This window comes from Bacillus rossius, chromosome 8 (genome assembly GCF_032445375.1).
Source record: "Bacillus rossius redtenbacheri isolate Brsri chromosome 8, Brsri_v3, whole genome shotgun sequence".
NCBI classification, from domain to species: Eukaryota; Metazoa; Arthropoda; class Insecta; order Phasmatodea; family Bacillidae; genus Bacillus; species Bacillus rossius.
Window position 1 is genome coordinate 17,224,454 of NC_086336.1, and position 20,201 is coordinate 17,244,654.

General features: G+C 34.9%; 1 protein-coding gene across 5 annotated transcripts in view; it reads right to left on the reverse strand.

The window, feature by feature from the left end:
• LOC134535542 (constitutive coactivator of PPAR-gamma-like protein 1 homolog) overlaps positions 1-20,201 on the reverse strand; it is a 233,913-nt gene that overhangs the window by 9,046 nt on the left and 204,666 nt on the right. For 4 of the 5 annotated variants that reach the window (XM_063374693.1, XM_063374692.1, XM_063374695.1 and 1 more), the window contains one exon: positions 4,496-4,627. The exons of the other annotated variant lie outside the window; for it this stretch is intronic. In XM_063374693.1, the coding sequence (XP_063230763.1) occupies positions 4,496-4,627 (132 nt within the window). The remainder of the gene's footprint in view (positions 1-4,495; positions 4,628-20,201) is intronic. 5 annotated transcript variants of the gene reach the window in all.

Here is a 20,201-nt window from a genome sequence, read left to right on the forward strand (position 1 = left end):
TATCTTGTTATAAAAAAAGAAATTAAATAAGGAATATATGCTTTATATAGCAGTGGTAAATCCAAACATCAGAGGCGCAACAAGTATAAATTTATAGAATGCCATCTTTTTTGTAGTAGTAGCATATTTGAAAGATTCTGAATGCTAGAGGCCGCAGAAATTGAAAAACTTAAAAAACACATTTGTATGCTAGGGGTTGCCATCTTTATTACTGTTGACAAGTTTTAACCCAGAGTCCACCATATTTTATTATACTACTAGTTGAATGCACCAAATTCAAATTTAAAAAAAGCAAATAGTAAAAGACACCATCTTGGTTTGGCATAATTTAAGAACATAACCCACCATCTTCAATGGTACACCCAAGGATATTCATAAAAAATTTCCTCAACACATCATAGTAATAAATATATAGTGATAGGTGTATGTATAGGCATACCTTGTTTATTACATTAAAAATTGTTATAGTATACACCTATCCCTCACTTAGCACGACTTCAGATTACACGAATTCATTTAGTGTGATGTTAATTTTACTGCCCCAGTCTTGAATAGCACGTTTGTAAATTTCAGTTAGCGCGAAATCTCCGCAGGAAAAAAAAAAAGTCACGCACGATGCCATTAAGTTTGTTTCAACTTCTGTAAACATCAGATGTACCGTGGCATGCAGATAGGATTATGAGGGGGGGGGGGGGGGGGGGAAAGAGATGTATGCACAGGTTTAACTATGCTATTGGTTCTTGTACAATCAGCTATAGCAAGTTAAGTTGTGGCTATGGAGTGCGCACAATAGTACGAAATAAGGACTTTATGTGTCTGACGCTGTTGGTTGTAATAGTGGGTTATATTGGTCATTAGTAGGGGTATGCAAAATTCGCATTTGCGATAAAGCGATTTTTTACGAGAATTTTGACATTTTATAGCGAATAATCACGAATTTGCAAAAAAAATCATTTTTACGCGAATTTTAACAGTTTAAAACGAATAAACCCGATATCCACATTATAGGATACTATTTTTACGCGAATCTTAACGTTTGAAAACAAAGAAACCCGATATCCATAACTATTTTATTAAACTATGCTAAAAATACGTACTTCTGATGAATTCCGTAACGTAGGCCTAACCTGGTGCAGAATTAGTAAATAAAACCGGCCGCCATAATTCAACTAGAGTACGATACGCTGCTTCCTCTCACACGCGAACATGTGATGATGTTTTTAGTATTTATGGTAAGAAAAACTGTGTAAAAATGTATAGAGGGAGAAATTGAATGTTTTGAATAACTTGAACGATGTAAGAAAAGACTTGAGTATAGTTTGATACACTTGTACACAAAACATCAAACAAATACGCAGTAGCTACACAACACGTCGTTACTCACTGAGCTCACACAATGATGCAATCAGCAGCAGCAGCAGCAGTGCAGCTGGCTGCTGGCAGCCGGCAGGCTGCGTGCGCAGTCACGCTCACGCACACTCACACAAAGTCACAACAAAACAAAGCCGTTTACCGTGCCCGCGCGTGGTTGAATACGACAAACTTGTAAACGGTATGAATTGAACTTGCGTGGCGTGGTAGTTGTGCTCTAATACTTCGTGGCGTAGGCCTACATACTTATCCAAAGTAATAAATAGTTTTAACAAAAATGTGTTAATTTACCGTAATTACTTTTGTTGACAAAATTGCCAAAACCTGCTACAGTAAGTATTTAAATAAGAATTGAGAAATGACTTCATACTTCTCCAAATACTGGACATTCAATTTCAATTATACCTTTTTAATGTCATCTTTTTTTAATATTAAGTAGTAAGTATTAGGTGTGTATTAAGTAGATATTAAAACAATTTTCATGACACTTGTATATGAAATTGGTATTACTGTTATCCATTTTGGTAGTAAAAATAACCTCCCCTTCAGAGAAAAATAACACCGATTTTCCAGAAAAATAACCTCGAATTCTGTGAACAATAAACACGAAAAGTGCATACCCCTAGTCATTAGATACTGGAACAGAAATGAACAGATGATTCACATAGAAAAGGTTGTTAAATGATTGTTGCAAAGAAAAAAAATAATCATTGGCCTGACAGGATTGGTGCGAACCAGGTTGTGATACGTGGATAAGCACTTTAATTTTTGAAAAATTGAAATGTAACTATCCGAACAGTAATATCAGTTTCACTGTCAGTAACAAATGGTTTAGAAAAGTACACGACGTGAGTTGAAGGTCACGCCCAGGCGGGTAAGTCAGCCAGCCGACTGACGATAAAATACATAACCACGTATCTCCCGTTGCGTGGTGTCGTATTTGTCATACGAAGTGCGATAGGAGGTATATCAAGATTAATGGTGTGACATATTTATCATTGAGAGTTAGTCTACGCAATGATATTATGAAAAGTATATTTTCCTACACAATTTTAGAACACATTTAATAAATTAGCCATGCTATTTATGGAAACTAACGGTTGAGAATACGCGGTTTCGAATAGCAAGATAATTTTTAGAAACGCATTAGTCGTACTAAGTGAGGGATAGGTGTATATGCAACTATAGTTCGGACATATCAAAATTATAAAATAACATACTTTTTTAATTTTTTAGTAATGTGTGCTTATAAAGATATATAAATTAATAATTTATATGCTGTATGCCTAAAGGGATAGTGATAGATCTTATTATAATAGTAGTATTGGAGGTAGAACAATGGATGCTTATAAAGATACGTGTTTAAGTGCCTTTATATTTATACACTTATTTATTCTTATAAGCACATTTTATAAAGGTAGTTTTCTTGCTAATAAAACAATTTCAGCTTTAAATATTTCACAGTGATATATAGAACAAACAAGTTTGGTTGATAGTGATATCTCTTCTTTTATAGCAATCCGTACGTTATTGTAATAAATCTCATAAATAATCCTCTCTTCTCTCACATGCATACTCATTCAGACCTGCTTATTTTTCAGTTCATAGTGCCAATGTTAAACTTTCCCTTGACATACATGTATAAAATATATTTTTATTTAATAAACATCCTATGCCTATATCTACACCTATCACTATATATTTATTACTATGTGTTCAGGAAATTTTAATGAATATCCTTGGGCACACCATTCAAGAGCACGGACTACGTCTTTAGTCCTCTTGTCAAATCAAGATGGTGTCTTTTCACTAATTATATATATATTTTTTTAAATTTGAATTTGGTGCAGTCAACTAGTAGTATAATAAAATATGGCTGACTCTGGGTTTAAACTTGGTACCAGTAATAAAGAGGCAGCCCCTAGCAGAGGAATGTATTTTTTAATTTTTCAAAGTTGGCAGTACTATGTATATAAAAAAAGGTGGTGGCCTATAGCAGACTGTATTTTTTAAATACGCCACCAATACTATATATATTATATTTATAAAAATAAATAAATAAATTAAAAAAATGGTTGGTGGTCTGTAAGTTTAAACTTGTTGTGTTTCTGATGTTTGGATTTACCGCCGCCAACTAAAGCAAATATTACTTATTTAATATCTTTTTCATAACGAGATATTCTGGTCTAGTGGCTAGTGTGCTGGCCTACCGATCTGCAATACCTGACAAAAAAGCACCGAGTGTTGGAGTGTCAAACAATGTAGCATGTAAAAATTGGAAAGCGTCTATGTGAATGGATAAAAACCCATTAAATTGTTCCAATCGGCGTTCCGATTCAATGTAATTCAGAATTTTATTATTAAAAACAATACCATGACTGCCTGTCATGACGCTAGCTCTCCGCCACATGACTAGCATGCTTCGTGGTAGTTTAAGAACAACTGCCGGCACAACGCCTCCTTGCCATGCCCACTTGTATATCTAGAGCGGGGAGAGGAGGGTTACGTCGTCACAAGCAGCTGATGAGCTCCCGAATTCGGAGCCACAGTCACAGTCCCATAAGAAATACATTACTCCAAAAGGATTTATTATACACTACTATAACATGTGAGACCATTATGTATGGTAAATATACATAATTTAGTATAAATAATTACAGTAAACAATTTGTTTTCATTTTAAGTACACCAGTAACAACACTGGCAAGACAGAATATGAATGCCCAAATACATGAGAAATAAAATTAATTGTAAAATACAAAACTGCATTTCAGAACTCTATTGGTTCTCAAAGTTGCAGAAAAAAAAAAAAACCCCTAGAGTTTGAAGCACAAACGGGATAAGCGGCCAATATGGGATGGTTAGATGTGCAAAGGAGTTACCTCGCCTCTAGCATGAAATGCTCATGTAATGAAAGACAAGCTATTTTGTCGGCAGCAGCAAAAGGTGAATCATAGTTTCTTTAAAAATTTACATTCTTACCCACACAGACTAACAACGAAACAAATAAAATAGCAACTTTAACCCACTTGCAATTACATAAAATCAAAAGGCATTCAAAATAAAAATATATTACTAAAATAAAAACACTGCCCAAACAAATGAGCAGTTTAACACCTCTTACCTGATTCTTTTTGCCTCTGCCAACACCCTTTCCAGCTCGGGTCTGATAGGATGGGCGGCCAGGGCTATTTAGTCCTTGGATAGGAATGCCACTTTGCCGGTAACTTTTTACACCGCCACCAACAGAAGTAACCTCCACAAAAAAAAAAAAAAAAATACCTCAACCATAATGGACAATATTTTTAAAACCACACACTGATTCCCATCACAATACTACCAGCTAACCAAGTAAGTAAATGATTATTTTAAGAAAAACAATTCACAAACATATCACCAAATATATGTTGGCTCTCTAATATAATATATATAAATAAATAAAAATAGGCTTTAGCCATAGAAAATTACAGTAGCACAAGACTGGATGCATGCCAGCCAGTAAGACACTCCCACATCATTCCACCTTCAGTTGACCATCCTCATACATTTACATAGCATTAGTTAATTGACACTGTTTATTATATGGTATAAACAGTATTTTGGGTCTGGCAACTCACGTATGTGGTCAAATGGAATTGCTGCCAGTTTAGATTGTTGCATAAGTGTTAAGTGATTGATAGCAGAGCACTTACGGAATGAACGGTTGGAGAAAACTGGAGCACTCCAGATAACACAATAGCTCACTAAATGGTCCGCCACATTTACAACTTGAGAAAAGTCCAAGCTCAAGTGAATCCAGATTGCCTAGAGTGGCACGTGATCTGAACATTACCATCGCAGCCATTAGATTTATTCATTCATACATATGTATTTGTTTCTATCTATATATGTAAAAATGGATGGTGTATATCAGTGATGGCCAACTGGCGGCCCGCAGGCCAGATCCGGCCCATGGTAACGTTTTATATGACCCGCAAAAACTATCCGTCGAGACGAAAACACACTTATGCAACGGCTGTACAATAGCTGGAAAATTTAAATTTAAAATACTGGCAAATACACAATCGTCATTACACTCATTCTGCTTTGCATTGGCTTACATTTCATTACAAACTATACAAATGTCATAGCTCCAACCAAATTAATATTTTTATCGAACACAGCTGCCGAGTAAATATGAGAGGTTGACATATTGTGTGACAAAGAAGCGTAGCGGTTTACCGGCTGAGCCAGCGACCTACCGTATTTATTTCGAATGTCGAGAGAGCGCAGCACCATGACTCGTATGGCATCAGAATAGCACGGTAACTCGCGGCACACAGATTATGTACTTGTTTACGTTTCGCAAGTTATTTGATGTTGTAGTTAGTTTGAAATGTTTTCCAAATTTAGGAAAGTAGACAGTGAAAATCGTGTTTTCAAAGAATGGGATCACAAATATTTGTTTAAACTTAATAAGGACATGAAACATCAGTGTTTAGCTGGCCTTCAAGTGCTAGCTGTATTAAAAGAATACAATCTCAAACAGCACTTTTTATCAAATCATCAACACAAATATGAAAATTGTTCAGGCGAGTCAAGAAAACATCTTGTTGAACAAATGAAAAAAAAAAAAATTCTCAGCAAAAGAGTTTATTCACCAGTGTGTCAAGAAACCAAGAAGCATGTCTGTTAGACTTGTACGTTGTTAGCTATGAGCTAGCGAAAGCGAAAAGACCACTTAGTGATGGGGAATTCATCAAAAATGTGCAGTAAGAATGGCAGAATCATTTAATGAAGGTAAGGTGGCAAAAGAGTTTAATTCTGTATCTCTGTCAAAACAAATTGTTACTAGTAGAGTTGAAGATATTAGCAATCAAGTACTGGCAAACCTGAAAGGTTCTATTTCTGACTGTTCGTATTTTTCGTTAGCTCTCAATGAAAGCGCAGATGTTACAGACACTAATCAGTTGTTAATTTTTGTGAGAGCCATCCAAAAAGATTTCAGTATTACTGAAGAACTATTAAAATTAGGTTCTTTGCATAACAAAACCAAAGGTGTAGATATTTTTAAGGAAGTTAAAAATGCAGTTGAAGAAAATGGAGGTTATGAAAAACTATCTTCAGTTGTCACAGACGGTGTTAAAGCAACGGTTGGAACATCATGTGGCTTTGTTGGACTTTAAAACAAAAACAAGCTACCCTGCCCACTCTGCATTGCATTATACATCAGGAGGCATTGTGTGCCAAATCAGTAAGTGTGTCAGGCACAATGGCTACTGTTGCCAAGATCACCAATTTGATAAGAGGGGGAACAGTTCTTTAACTCACAGAAAATTTCTGTCGTTTTTAGAAGAATTGGATTGTGCTTATGGTGATTTGTTATTACACACAGAAGTTAGATGGCTTAGTCAAGGAGTGCGCCTAGTCAGATTTTTTGAACTGCGGAATGATATACTTTCCTTTTTGAGTGACAATGTTCCACACTACAGATCTCCAGGAAGCACTGAATAATGTTGATTTCTTGAAAAATTTAGCTTTTCTCACAGATATCACCCAACATCTGAATATTTTGAATTTGCAGTTGCAGGGAAAAAATCAGACTGTTTTCGAGATGGGTTTCGTTGATGGATTTCGAAAAAAAACTTCAAGTATTTAAGTCTGCACTGGAACAAAATTACCTCTTCCACTTTCAAAAACTGTAAGAAGCTCTCAGGTGAAGAAATGGTTACTTTCGTGCAGTTCGTGGAAAATATTAACCAACTGGCTTCAGAATTCGACAGGAGATTTTAAGATTTTGAAACATTCCATCCTAGCATGGAACTATTCAAAAATGTTTTGAAGTGTAACATCCAATGTCAGCCAAGAGAATTGCAGCTAGAACTCTGTGAACTCCAGTGTGATCCCTCCGTTAAAATGTCCACAGCAACTGGAGTAGAGTTTTGGAAAGTACTTTCGCATTAACGTTATCCTTTGATAAGGAATTGGTAGAGGCACTGGAAAATCGTAAAAATGATATAGGCGCGAATAAAAGCGACAAAATGGTTTACAGACGAATAAACGCTACAATCCCGTTTTTAGAAGTAATTATTAAAATTTAAAGTAATATTAAAATTTCCAGTAAATTGTCGGTTTACCTAATATTTTTAAAAAAACCATATCTTATTATTGACGGCCTAACCTCATACAATAAAGAACAATGTTTATTTTATGCTTCTTCTTACCGTGTTTCAAGATTACCTAATAAACTGTAAAATTACGAAACTCTACTTCAGTGAAATTCGTTAGCACTTTAACGGGAAAAAAAGGTGGCAGCAATGTAGCTCTATGCTTTTGTTCTAAGATTTTGTTGCTCATTTGTTAAACCTACCTAATGTTTTCCCGTTTTCCTCTAACCCGAAAAACGGTGAAACTAAAATATTGCGCTGCTATTCACAATAAAATTAAGGTTATTAACCAGTGTTGATGCTGAACGGTTTTTTATGAAATATAATTTAATTGTCACAGATCGAAGAACCAGTATGACTGAAAAGACTGTTGAAACATGCTCAATGCTGTCTTTTTGTTAGTGGCATGTGTGTTTGGTAAAGTTAAATTTTATTTAAGAACTATGTGAAAATTATTTTTGATATTCAGCTTTGTGAAAGTGATTTTTGACACTTATGTTTGTTGAACAACATTGACTGTTCTTTGCATTGATATTTTAACATCTTAGTAGCAAATTTTTATTTTCAGTGTTAATTGATGTAGGTACTTTACAAATGTTATATTTAAACTTTTATGTTACATGTTATTAATGTGCAATTTTATATTATATGGACAGCTATAGCATCGTGAATTATGTATATAGAAAATTTTCAAAACCATTTTGAAAATATGGAATAATCGAACAATGAATAATAGAATCACGTAAGAATTTTCTGGTCTATTAAAATTAAAGCTATATAAATGCTACATGGCAAAATATAAATGCTACGAACAGCCATTATAAACGCTATTTTCCAGTGCCTCTAGGAATTGGGCCCTGAAACTCTGTTCAATTTTCTCAAGTATGTACATTTGCGAAACAGCTTTTTCACCATTGAAGCACATAAAATCAAAGAGTAGGAATAGACTTTCCGATGATGTGTTATCACATTTGCTTCGTGTGGCAACATCAAAAATAGATGTGGATTTTAAGTCGTCGTTGAACAGTGTCCAAAAGCCACAGTGCTCTCACTAAGTATCTACTAGAAAAAAAAAATAAGTGTATTTATAAAAAGTGTCTGTTTTTTAATTTAGAATTATTTTTCTCTATTAAGTCAATTGTAATAGAGTTCATAAGTAAAAGTAAACAGAACATACAAAACATGTGTTTTTTTAGAATTCTGTAAAATTGTAAAAATCATGCCAGTGCGTGGTTTGGCCCTTGAGTGTAATTTTAAGTGCTATGTGGCCCCTGAAGTCAACGAAGTTGGCCATCAATGGTGTATATGATGATAAACTGACACCATTTGACCAATCACCATGAATGTTGGCAAAGATTCTTAAGTGTTGTTTCATGGAGAAGGTTTTTATGCTATTTTTTTTGTTACTCGCCACTAGAAGGCACTACAGCACATCAACTTCTATATCGTTCAACCGATCACCATGGATAAATTAATTTTTTTAAGAGAACATTATGGGTCATTGACCTACAAACAGTGAGTGTGTGTCATTTTTCTATGTCTGCCCCATGGTCATATAGTATGTTTTGGCAACTTCTTATCCTTAGTGGAGCTCGCAGCGGCTAGTGAACTAATGGCACTAGTAACATCTTAGTTTTTAACCACATAAATGAATGGCGTTTCCTTGAATTTTAAAGTTGCTATCATTTGGTGCATTTGTCACATCTTGAATGTTTGTTTGCTTGTCTCGTATGTATTCCTACCATTCATCTGCTTGAAATAAAAATTTGTTAAGTTATTATGCACATGCCCGCGAAGGTTTCTGAATTAGTACAACCATTTTACAATAGATGGCGCACGAATCATTTTAACAAATGTGTGTATTTCATTTAGTTTAGCGGCAGTTCGTTGTTTTTTTCGGTGTGTGAGTGCGCACCCACTACAGAATTGAAATGGATCAAGAGAAACAGCGATCCTGGGCAATACTGGGTACTGCAGCTAGTACAATTTAACACTTAATTATTAAAAAAAAAGTTTAATAATTATAATATCTCACACTTAGGCAAAAATGATAAATTTACAGTGCCATGCCTCTTACTATTAACAATACCCACACTTTCCACCCTAAGACTAATTAGTAGATACAATAAAATCCTATGTCTAATTAGGTGAAAGATAAAAACATTATAAGCAGGAAATATCAAATCAGCACTTGTAAGTGTGTGAACATTATACAGATTGACTCAAGCAGGCCATGTCAACAAATTTTGCGTTTCAAACCACTGATGGGCACTCTCAATGCTAATTTGCTTAAACGAAGCCAAACATTTTTTTTATCTACTTCGTCCTGCTTCCAGCTCCCATTGCTGCTTCATCTCTGCAAAACTGTCTTACAATCTGCAAGGACAGCATTGAACATGTGTTTTTTTTTTTTGGTTCTTATGTACAACTGAAATAAATTCAACTCTATCACCAAATACAGACAAGTACCGTCAATAAATCCAACACACAGCACGTGCAATTCAGTTTAATTCTTGTATACTATACTACTTGAATAATCTACATCTACTGTATAACAGCAATTGTAAACAAAACATACATAAAGTGTAAAGTAATGATTTAACATGTTAATCTTCACGGACAGAATACGTGTTGGAATAGTTCGGTTTTAAAAATTATAATAGAAAGAAAACAAGAACAGGAAATGCATATGTAATTCGTGAAACATAAAAATTGGATATAAATTAGAGCTGGACAGATATCGATTTCTGACAGATTAACCTCTAATATTGTAGTCTTACCAATTGACGCAATCGGAATCATGCTTGTAAATATTTCACGCCAATCAGCTACCGTGTTTACTCGCAGGTTCCCCCCCATATTGGCGGCATCTATAGTTTTGGACATACAATATAACTCTTTCACCATAGGGGCTTCTAAGCTTATTGGAACCATAAAGAATACAGCACTGGCGTTGACCCTCAGTCCTTGTGTCTACTTTCTGCCTTAATTTATTACCTCGAGAGGGGTGAGTCAGCAGTCCTGTACCCAACTCTTTTTACTTCCTAACTTAATGGCCTAGCCCACCCACCACCTAAAAAAAACAAAGAGGAAAAGAATAACAATTTTTTTATTCTCATGTTTCCTTCCCATCTATTGCACATATTTTTTTTACCCACCCCTTTCCCTTAAGATAGGAAAGGCAGCAAGCTACTCTTTGTCAGTTGCTTAATACTAGCAAGTACACTACTACAATTGTTCAAGGGAAATGATTGTACAAGGGGTAAGGGGGGAGGAGAGAACACCCTGCAGTTTCATCATGGAATGTTACAGTTAAAAATGTGGGAAATCTAACACAAAACCAATAATTTTTTGGCAACATTGCGTCATAAAAATTAAAACCTGTCAAAAACAGTGCCACGTGTACTCACAGAATGTCTACGCACACAAACTTTGGCTGGTTTATTTTTAGATTTCCACCTCCTCCAGCGAGCCACCTTCAGCCCACCCCACATGATGCCCAATTTCTGCTATACGTTTTGTTATAGCCACAGATGTAAAAGCTGGCATAAAAGTTTGCACAGCAGAAGAAAATAATTTGTTACTCCAAACACTATACCTAAAACACTAACAGAAAACCATCCAATGCAGTTACCAACCAAAGCATACATATCAGGATAGGATACATATTCTATCAATTTATCCAAAAACTAAAAATATATGAAAATGGCAGCTGTTTATTTTAAAAATTATGTAACCTGGTGATTGATTTTTGATACTTTAGCTTCTATACAATTGCCAAAAAAAATATAACTAAGTTAGTTTAATATTAAAAACTAATACAGAGCAATTTTGAAATTAACTAGATTGAATTTTCATTGAGAGGTTAGTTTCAAAATCTAGAAATATATAATTTAAAGGAAATTGGGTTTGGTTTATTGTAGTTTATTTATGATATATTTATAATACATTAATCAGACAGCTTATATAGGTAGTTAACAGTATTAATTGTGCTTATTTCATTTTAATAGTTCAAAATACTACAGATTCATATATTTTATATGTTTATTGATATCTTACCGGTATTTATTACACTTCTTTGATAAATTATAACTCACAATTTTTATTACCAAGTGAGACAAAGAAACATACAAAGTTTAACCCTTAAATGGATACAGGGGTAGCTTGTTACCCCACACAATTATTATTATCAAGGTAACTTTCATATCATGGAGTTGGTAACACAGTGTCCCAGTATTCTCAGTTGAGGTTATGAGCTTACAGCTAGTAGTTCAAGAGTTCCTGTTACTCTCTGATAAAAGGTGGGTGGGGGGAAGTGTTGGGGTATCAAGTTACTCCTGTATACATTTGTGTGTGTAAAATTCTAGCAGTGCAAGTTTTTTAATTTTATTTATGGCGAGTAAAAGGCATGCGAATGTCTTGGACCTGACTTTGAAATAACTGTGAAACAATGGCTTAAGAACTGATTCAGATGAAGATGACAATGAAAGTGATTGTGAGGACAAAGTGGAAATTGCATCTGAACACAATGACAAAATTTCAGACGTAGAAAATTATTACACAAAATACAGTGAAAATGCTAACGATGTCGTCATCGGCCGGTATGGAATCTAGTGGAGTAAACTGGCGTCGCCTTCATCCAAAACTAGTTGTCACAACTTAGTTCTAAGATTGCCAGGTGTTGTTGGACAAGCTAGAAACGTAGATAGTGAATTGAAAGCGTGTAAAGTGTTGTTTGATGATGCTATGGTTCATTGCATTGTAATGTATACTAACCAAGAAATAGTAAGCCAGAAACTGAGGTACAAAGAAGTCACAAAATATGTATATGTCATTGATTTCAGTGAAATACTCGCTATAATAGGACTTCTGTATGCATCAGGAGCTCGGAAAGACTCACTTTTCTACTAGTGAAATGTTTTCTAAACAGGGTCAAAAAATCTATAGAGCTATGAGTGAAACACGATTCAAGTTCTTGCTTTCATGTCTAAGATTTGACGATAAAGAGAGCCGAAATCGAGAAGACAAATTTTCACCAATACATGAGCTTTGGGAAAAATTTATATATAAAGAACTGTAGAGTGCCATGTTCCACAAGCATATTGCACAGTTGATGAACAGTTGTTGGGATTCAGAGGCAACTGTCCGTTTAGTGTGCATACCTTCTAAGCCACACAAATATGGCAACAAGATAAACACCATCTGTGATAGTACGGCATATTACATGGTTACCTTACATAGGCAAAGAAGAGCGACTTTCACAAGAGCCTGCAGCCAGTCAAATTGTGAAACAATTCACTACATCTAACCATGGAACAAACAGAAATATAACGAAGGAAAAATATTTCACATCCATTCCTTTGACGGATGACATGTTGAAAAAACATGGTCTAACAATCGTGGGCACTTTTCGCCACAACAAAAAAGAAATTCCAGCTAGCTTCTTACCAGATAGAAAGAAGGCTGTTTTGCTGTCGCAATTTGCATTTTGTGAGAAAAAAAAAACGCTCGTCTCGTTCACTCCTAAGTGCTCCAAATCTGTTATATAGCTGTCTACAATGTATTCAACTAAGACTGTCAATGAGGATACAAAAAAAACCAGAGATCATTGAGTTTTACAACTCTACAAAGAGTGGTGTTGACACGTTTGACCAACTGGTTCATAACTATTCAGTAGCACGTCTAACAAGATTGCCACCAAGATATTTTTTTGGCATGTCGGATCAGGCAGGCAAAAACTCGAACATTCTATTCAATCTAACCACAAAGCCAAAGAAGCCCATTAGAAAAAGTGTCTCTGAATCAGCTTAGTTTACAGCTGGCTAGGTCCCATATGGTGAATCGCCTTTCAAAAAACTTGCCTTGAGCCGAAGAAAGGTATAGAATATATATATATTTAGAAGTTGACAAAGAGGTAACACCAGTGGTACACACACAAGAGAAAGTCTTCAAGGTGTTATTTGTGTGATTATAAGTAAAGACTGCAGAACAGAAATTTATTCTAAAAAGTGTGCTAAATTTGTGTATAAGGTGTGCTAAGCCCATGTGCATGAAAAAGAGTAGATTTCCATTTGTCCCGCAACAAATAATTATCAAGTTAATTTAAGACTCTATTGTGAGCTCTAATTATTTTATATGTTGGTGGTACATGTCTACACACATAAGGGTTAAATTACTTCATCATTAAAAACATTGAACTATTATTTTTTTACCTCAATTCTGTATTTTATTTAATAAATTTAACACAGCTTCTCCGAAAACAATATCCACAATTTGCTTTGACTTTGCAAATATTTAAAAAAATTCAATTTGATATTTCACTTTGCACAAAAAAAAAAAAACAACTAGTAATTGCACAGGCCTAGTGCCAACAGACACGTAACTACGAACATACGTACCTTAAACAAATCATACACAGACAGAGCTAGTGTTTGAGCACACTTTCATTTTGTTTATACATACATTTTATTCAAACAATCAACATCTGTGGTATATGGTATAGCAGTGATTGTAAAATAAGAAAAAAAAACCTAATATAAACAGTTTTAACATGTTTAACTTCACAAATGGAAAAATTGTTTAAACAGTTAGGTTTAATTTTTTTTTAATTAGCTGGAAAAAGCATAACTGGTGAAATGATATACATAACATAAATACTTTGTCCTTATGGGTAATTAAAAAATATAAGCAGGAAAACATTACAGGAATGAACACTATAAATGGGTTCAACTGTAATTGCAAAATTACCTTCACAATACCTTCATGATCATCAAAGCATGCTTACTCCTAGTGGTGCACCGATATGACTTTACCGATTACAGATTATGACAGCAATAATCGGCAGATACCGATTCAGTTACTGATTATAATAAACAAATTTTTTTTAGTGTAATAATGCACACAAATTTTTTTTATTTACATGTGAATTTAATTAAATTTGAAACTACAGTTATACAGGGTGTCTACCAGATTTAGTAAATGAAATTCCCTGATTTTTCCAGGTTTTCCAGGTCTAAAACTTAATTTTTCCAGGTTTTCTTTAACACACTTACGACATTCCATGAAACTGAAAAAACTGCACAACAGTACATTGACGAGTTTCAAAGTAAGTATTTCAACTCACTTAAATTAGTAAAAAAATAACCTTCTTCCAGATGTGGTCAAAGTGACTCAATTGATGGCAAATAAAACATGCTGCTACAAATATTTCACACACTTACTTTTGCAAAAACATTAGTAAAAGGAAGCTTCCATCAATTTCGCAGTGACTCAACTTTTGCGTCTATTGCACTTGCTTCAGAATGAGCCAAATCCAAACACTCGAGCCTTCTTCAACTGCAATGCCTTGATCTCCTCTTCAACTATTATTTTTTCTGCCTTCTTCTTGTCTGTAGCTTCCTTTTCTTTTTGTTTTGTTTGCAGGGCTTCCTTATGCCTACAACTAGCATTTCTTACATATTGTAACATGGACTTGGTGATATCAACATGCTCTACACCTCCAGAACGTTCAACAAAGTTGTACACTTGTCTTTGTGCAATCAGTGTTTCTTCCTGCAAGTTTTCAGTCAGCAGATTAGAATTCACTGAAAATCCTCTTTCCAATGATGCATTTCCATGAGAAAGTACCAACATCAGCCTCACAAACTTTAGAAGGCCTGTTTTGGCAGCTACTGTAAGTGCCTTACGAATGAGCATCCACAAGTGATCAAGGTGCCCGTCTTCTCGAGAAAAAGACGAGAACAGTGCTTCATAACCTTGCGAGGAACATACCAACTCATATGATCGCTCAATGTTATCAGCTTCTTGTCCTGATAGCCACCTGTTTTGAAGACAACATTCTAATCTGTACTTCACACGCTGTTTCCTCACACCCAAATTTAAAGCCACAGACGGACATAAGCAGGAAATTCCCATGGTAAGTTTGTACTTCAGGGGACTTTTGTCTTGAAGTTCTTACATCATTTTTCAGTAACAGGACAGACTTTTCTGGTACTTTCTCTTTCTTGATGGCATGGCATACTGCATAACCCAACTTGATATTGTTAGCAGTCAATAGACTTTTCTGGTTATCTACATCCAATCGAGACACATTGTGTTTCTATCTAAAGCTCTTCAGCACCTCTGGTTTCACAAACTTTCCTGCCAAAGCTAATAAACTTTCTACCAGTGAATCATAGAGAAAAGGTGCCATGGGTGCTTCACTTTGGAACATTGTAAGAAACAATTCCAGCTCTGATGCCAAAGAGTGGAAGAATGTAAATTTTAGGTACTTCTAGAAGATTATCTTCAAAGGCACTTTTCACTACATTGAAAGAGACAGATAAAATAGAAACTTCACTAATAAATTTCTTTAGATGGGGTAACGTTTTCATGGCACTCTCAGCAACTGCAGTATTTTCTAACCATCTGATTGTACAAAATTTCTTGGGAAAAAGCTCTGATCCAGTTATTATAATGTAATCTGCCCTCCTTGCAGGTACATGCTTAAACAAATAGTAACTGTGCCTCTAAAAACTAACAATGTCCCATTGTGTAGCTGAAAATCCAGTTTTTAAAGCACCATGGACCGTATGAAGGAAAGCACCATGGACCGTATGAAGCCCACAGCTACCAATTTCTAGCAATGATGGCGAATCTTCACAAAAAGTGTCTGTGATATGTTTTTTTCAAGCTAACAATAATGCCCAGTTTACGTTGGGGCCATCCATAGATACCTGCAGAATATTTCGAATGTCAACGGAGGAGAGAGCTCCCAAAAATGCTTGCAGTAAACACAGATGTGGTATGCCCCAAGAACATTGATGTTAAGTAAGCTGAAACAACTTGGTCTTATTCGAGCGCGGGAAGCACATGCCGCAGCACGTCACATCAGCACGATAACAAACCAGCTTGAACCAGTTTGTATCACGTGATTTGATGCCACTTCCGAATCCGATGGTAAACAAAAGAAAATGGACGTGGGAACTGTTCATTATTTGCCATTCAAAAATAAAAACGGGAGGGGATATACACTTGATGCTACGTCAATGCAAAATGATCAATAAACAAAAAACATATTGCCAACTACAACCTACCAAACAAAAATTCCCTGATTTTTCCAGGTTTTCCAGGTCAGTAGACACCCTGGTTATAATAACAGTATAAAAATATATAAAATACACTATTAAGTCATTGCAAAGTGTAAATTAAATTAACTTCTATTTATATTTGTTATTGTAAACAACTTGAACTACAGTCTAATAATTGTAATTTACAATGGGTAAGTTTTTGTTGCGGAAAACTAGCATTATTATAGACTATCACGTAAGGTTGAATCGAGAAATTACCGTTTAACAATGTAAACATGTTGCTTTATTTTATTCACTTGAGTTTATAGAAAAATGTTTCCACACTTCACTTTTTTTTCTCCCTACTCGCTATAATTATATAAAAATCACTCAAAACCAATTCTAGCACATGTGATTTTATTTATGTTGACTGAATATATAAAATTAAAATTACTTTTTCACTTTTCAAGTAACATACAAATAACACAACGGATAATGTTACCAAAGACGCCCATAACGAGTTTGTAAAACGCAGTGATAAACTCTAGAAGGTATCGGGACCACGATTTTGAACCGCTACTACGACTCAAAAAGATCAATTGTCAGAGAATCCACTGCAACTGCTTGTGGTTTTTGATTGCGTGCCATTTATTTTACGTCTCTGGCTATAGGTAATGTACAAGGCCACTAAACAAAGGACAGAACTAAAGACGAAACGTAAATAAACGTGTAGGAAAAATGTATTTTTTATTGTTCTCAGGGTGGCCACATATTTTTGAAAATGAAATTCCCTGCCATTTCCCTGTTTTCCAGAAAATTCTAAGTTTTTTCCCTGAAGGAGATAATTGTGCTACAAGTTAAATTTCATTTAAAAAAATTACATATTATGCAATGGTGTAATCATTAACGTAATTAAAACTTACTATGACTGATTAAATATCCTAAATAATAATAAACTAAATTTTTATCAAATATTTTCTTACCTATTATCAGATCTGCAACCACAATATTCTAGTAATTAAAAACAAAGTTTATGGATGGAAAAGAATGAGTTACTTGTTTACAGCCTATCTTAAGTAAGTTAAATAATGCTTGTTGAAAAACATGTCCACAAAACTTTCATGGGAAATTGAATAAACATACACTCTAAAATAAGTGTCCTACTTTAAAAAAAGACATCCTGACAAACAAACTTTTAAAGCAAAACTAAAAACATGAGGCATAAAACATATTTTTTTTAAACATTGAAATTAAATAAGAAATGTTGAATGAGATGGAACACTGAATAAATGATGACTAATAAAAGGCACTTTGGGAGTTCGGCGCACAAACTAGTGTCTTATTTTGAAATTGCTTTTATCTCCTCTTCAATAAGAGCAGACTGTTTCATGGCATCTTCCATCAATTTTCTCCGCTTCTCTTCTAACTCTCTAACAAGGGAAACTGACCTTCTCTTCTCTACTTCTGCATGATGTAGAGCTTCTTTTTTTTCTTTTGCATCTTTGAGGGCGTCTGAGTATCGCAAACGAGCACAGCGATATGACTTTACCAGATCTTTTGTTAAGGTCATATTTTGAATGCCTCCTAGCGCTGAAACTGCATCATAAACTTGTCTCTGTGACACTATTGAAGATTCATGTAGGTTTTCCACTAAGCATTCTTTGTTAATAGAGAATCCTCTCTCAACACTAGAGTTCCCATGAGACAAACAGAAAACCATCTTCAAAAAGTTGACTAATGCCTGATAGTCTCCATTCTCTGGAATATGGCTTAGCCACAACTCAGCAAGAGAAGTGCTTTCAGATGAAAAAGTTTTCATTTTCTCACAAAATTCTGATGATTTACACACACTCTTGAATTGCCTGTCAACATTATCAGCAACTGTTCCTGACAACCATTTACTTTCAACAAGCAGTTTTAATGTTGTGGAAAGACGAGCATCACAGACTTTAGGAATAACAGCAACAGACGGATCCAGACATGAAATTCCCTTTGCCAAAGAATATTTCAAGGGTGACCTAATCATTATCTTCTGACAAAGAACCTGAAAACATTTCATGCAGTCATCCTTAAAAAGCAGTAATTCTTTCTCTGTTGAACCTTTTACCTTCTGCAAAGCACTTCTTGTAGCATACCCAACATCTACATACTTTGGATTAACTAAACTTTCTTTATCATTGAGTGGAACATCTTTGATGGATTTAGATTTCTCTAAAACATGCTTTACCACAAACCTCAACATGAACTTTTCCAACAAGTTACTTAAAGACTCGTAAAGGAGGGGAGCAAGTGGAGCATCAGACTGGAATTTCTGCAAAAATGGCTCCATTTCCAAAGCTATAGCTTGAAAGAAAACTAACTTTGGAATCAGAAATTTGTCCCCAATAGTTTTTGAAACAACACAAAAACTCTGGCAAGATGGAACACGTTTCATTGCTGTAGCCTTCTCCACAAACACTTTCAAATGAGGAACCATTAAAACAGCACGTTCTGCAACACCAGAATTTTCCAGCCATCGTATGGCACAAAACTTTTTTGGAAAATTTGAAGACCCTGAAAATTGAACATAATCTGCTCTTCTTGCTGGAACATTCTTAAATAAATTATACAGAGCACGAAGGAACTCAACAATTTTCCAGTCTGTGGCTTTTATGGCAGCTTTGAAGGCACAATGCAATGTGTGTAAGCCACAACTACCTATGTCAAGGAATGATGGATCATTTTCACTTGTAACTATTTCTTCTTTCAAATCCCGGAGGAACTTAAAATTTACATGAGGTCCATCCATGGATATCTGTAGTATTTTTTTCATGTCGACTTCTGAAAGTGCGTCCACAAAAGCCTTGACAAGATCACTTGCTGAAGAATGTTCTAAAAAAGCAGATCCAAAATAATGGGTGCGCAAATTGTTTTCACTCCAAAACCTAACCGTTATGTCCATTTGACCTTTTTGAGCAACTTTATTAAGACTCTCATCAAAACCGACAACACAGTATTTACATTCCTTCAACTTCCGAATCAACTCTTTATGAAAATGTGGGGCAAGACCATGCACTATTGAGTATGCCAATTTTGTTCTTTGTAGCTGCATTTTGCAAGCAATTTGAGAGTCTGGAAACATTATAGGGAAAAGATTAACACTGCTAGCAGCATTTCGCATTGAGTTGTGAGATAATATCATATTGAGACACCAAATAATTTCTGCATGTACAACAGAATCATTCAATAAAAAATGGCTTATGTTTTTGGATGTAGTTTCTTGAGAATGAATATCAGGTTTTGAATCTTGTGAAGAAGTGCCAGCAACTACTTTTTCTGAATTAACATTAATCATTTCAGAATCTGTCCCAGGTAAGTCTTTTGGTTTAAGAAACACTCCCATCAGCAGCGATCTCTTCTTAGCATTAACAAATTTAATGTGTTTTTTACTAGTCATGTGGCTAGTAACTGCTCTCTTGCCCATGTTACTCAAGCTGAACACATTCTGGCAAAAACTACACCTTGCTGCATACTGATTGTGCACAACTGGCCTCAACCATTCTGAAAAATCTTCATTCTGCAGCCATGTTTCTTTAAATGCAGATTTAGTATATTTTGAGTGTGACATCTTGGCTCTAAAAAAAGAAAAATTATAATT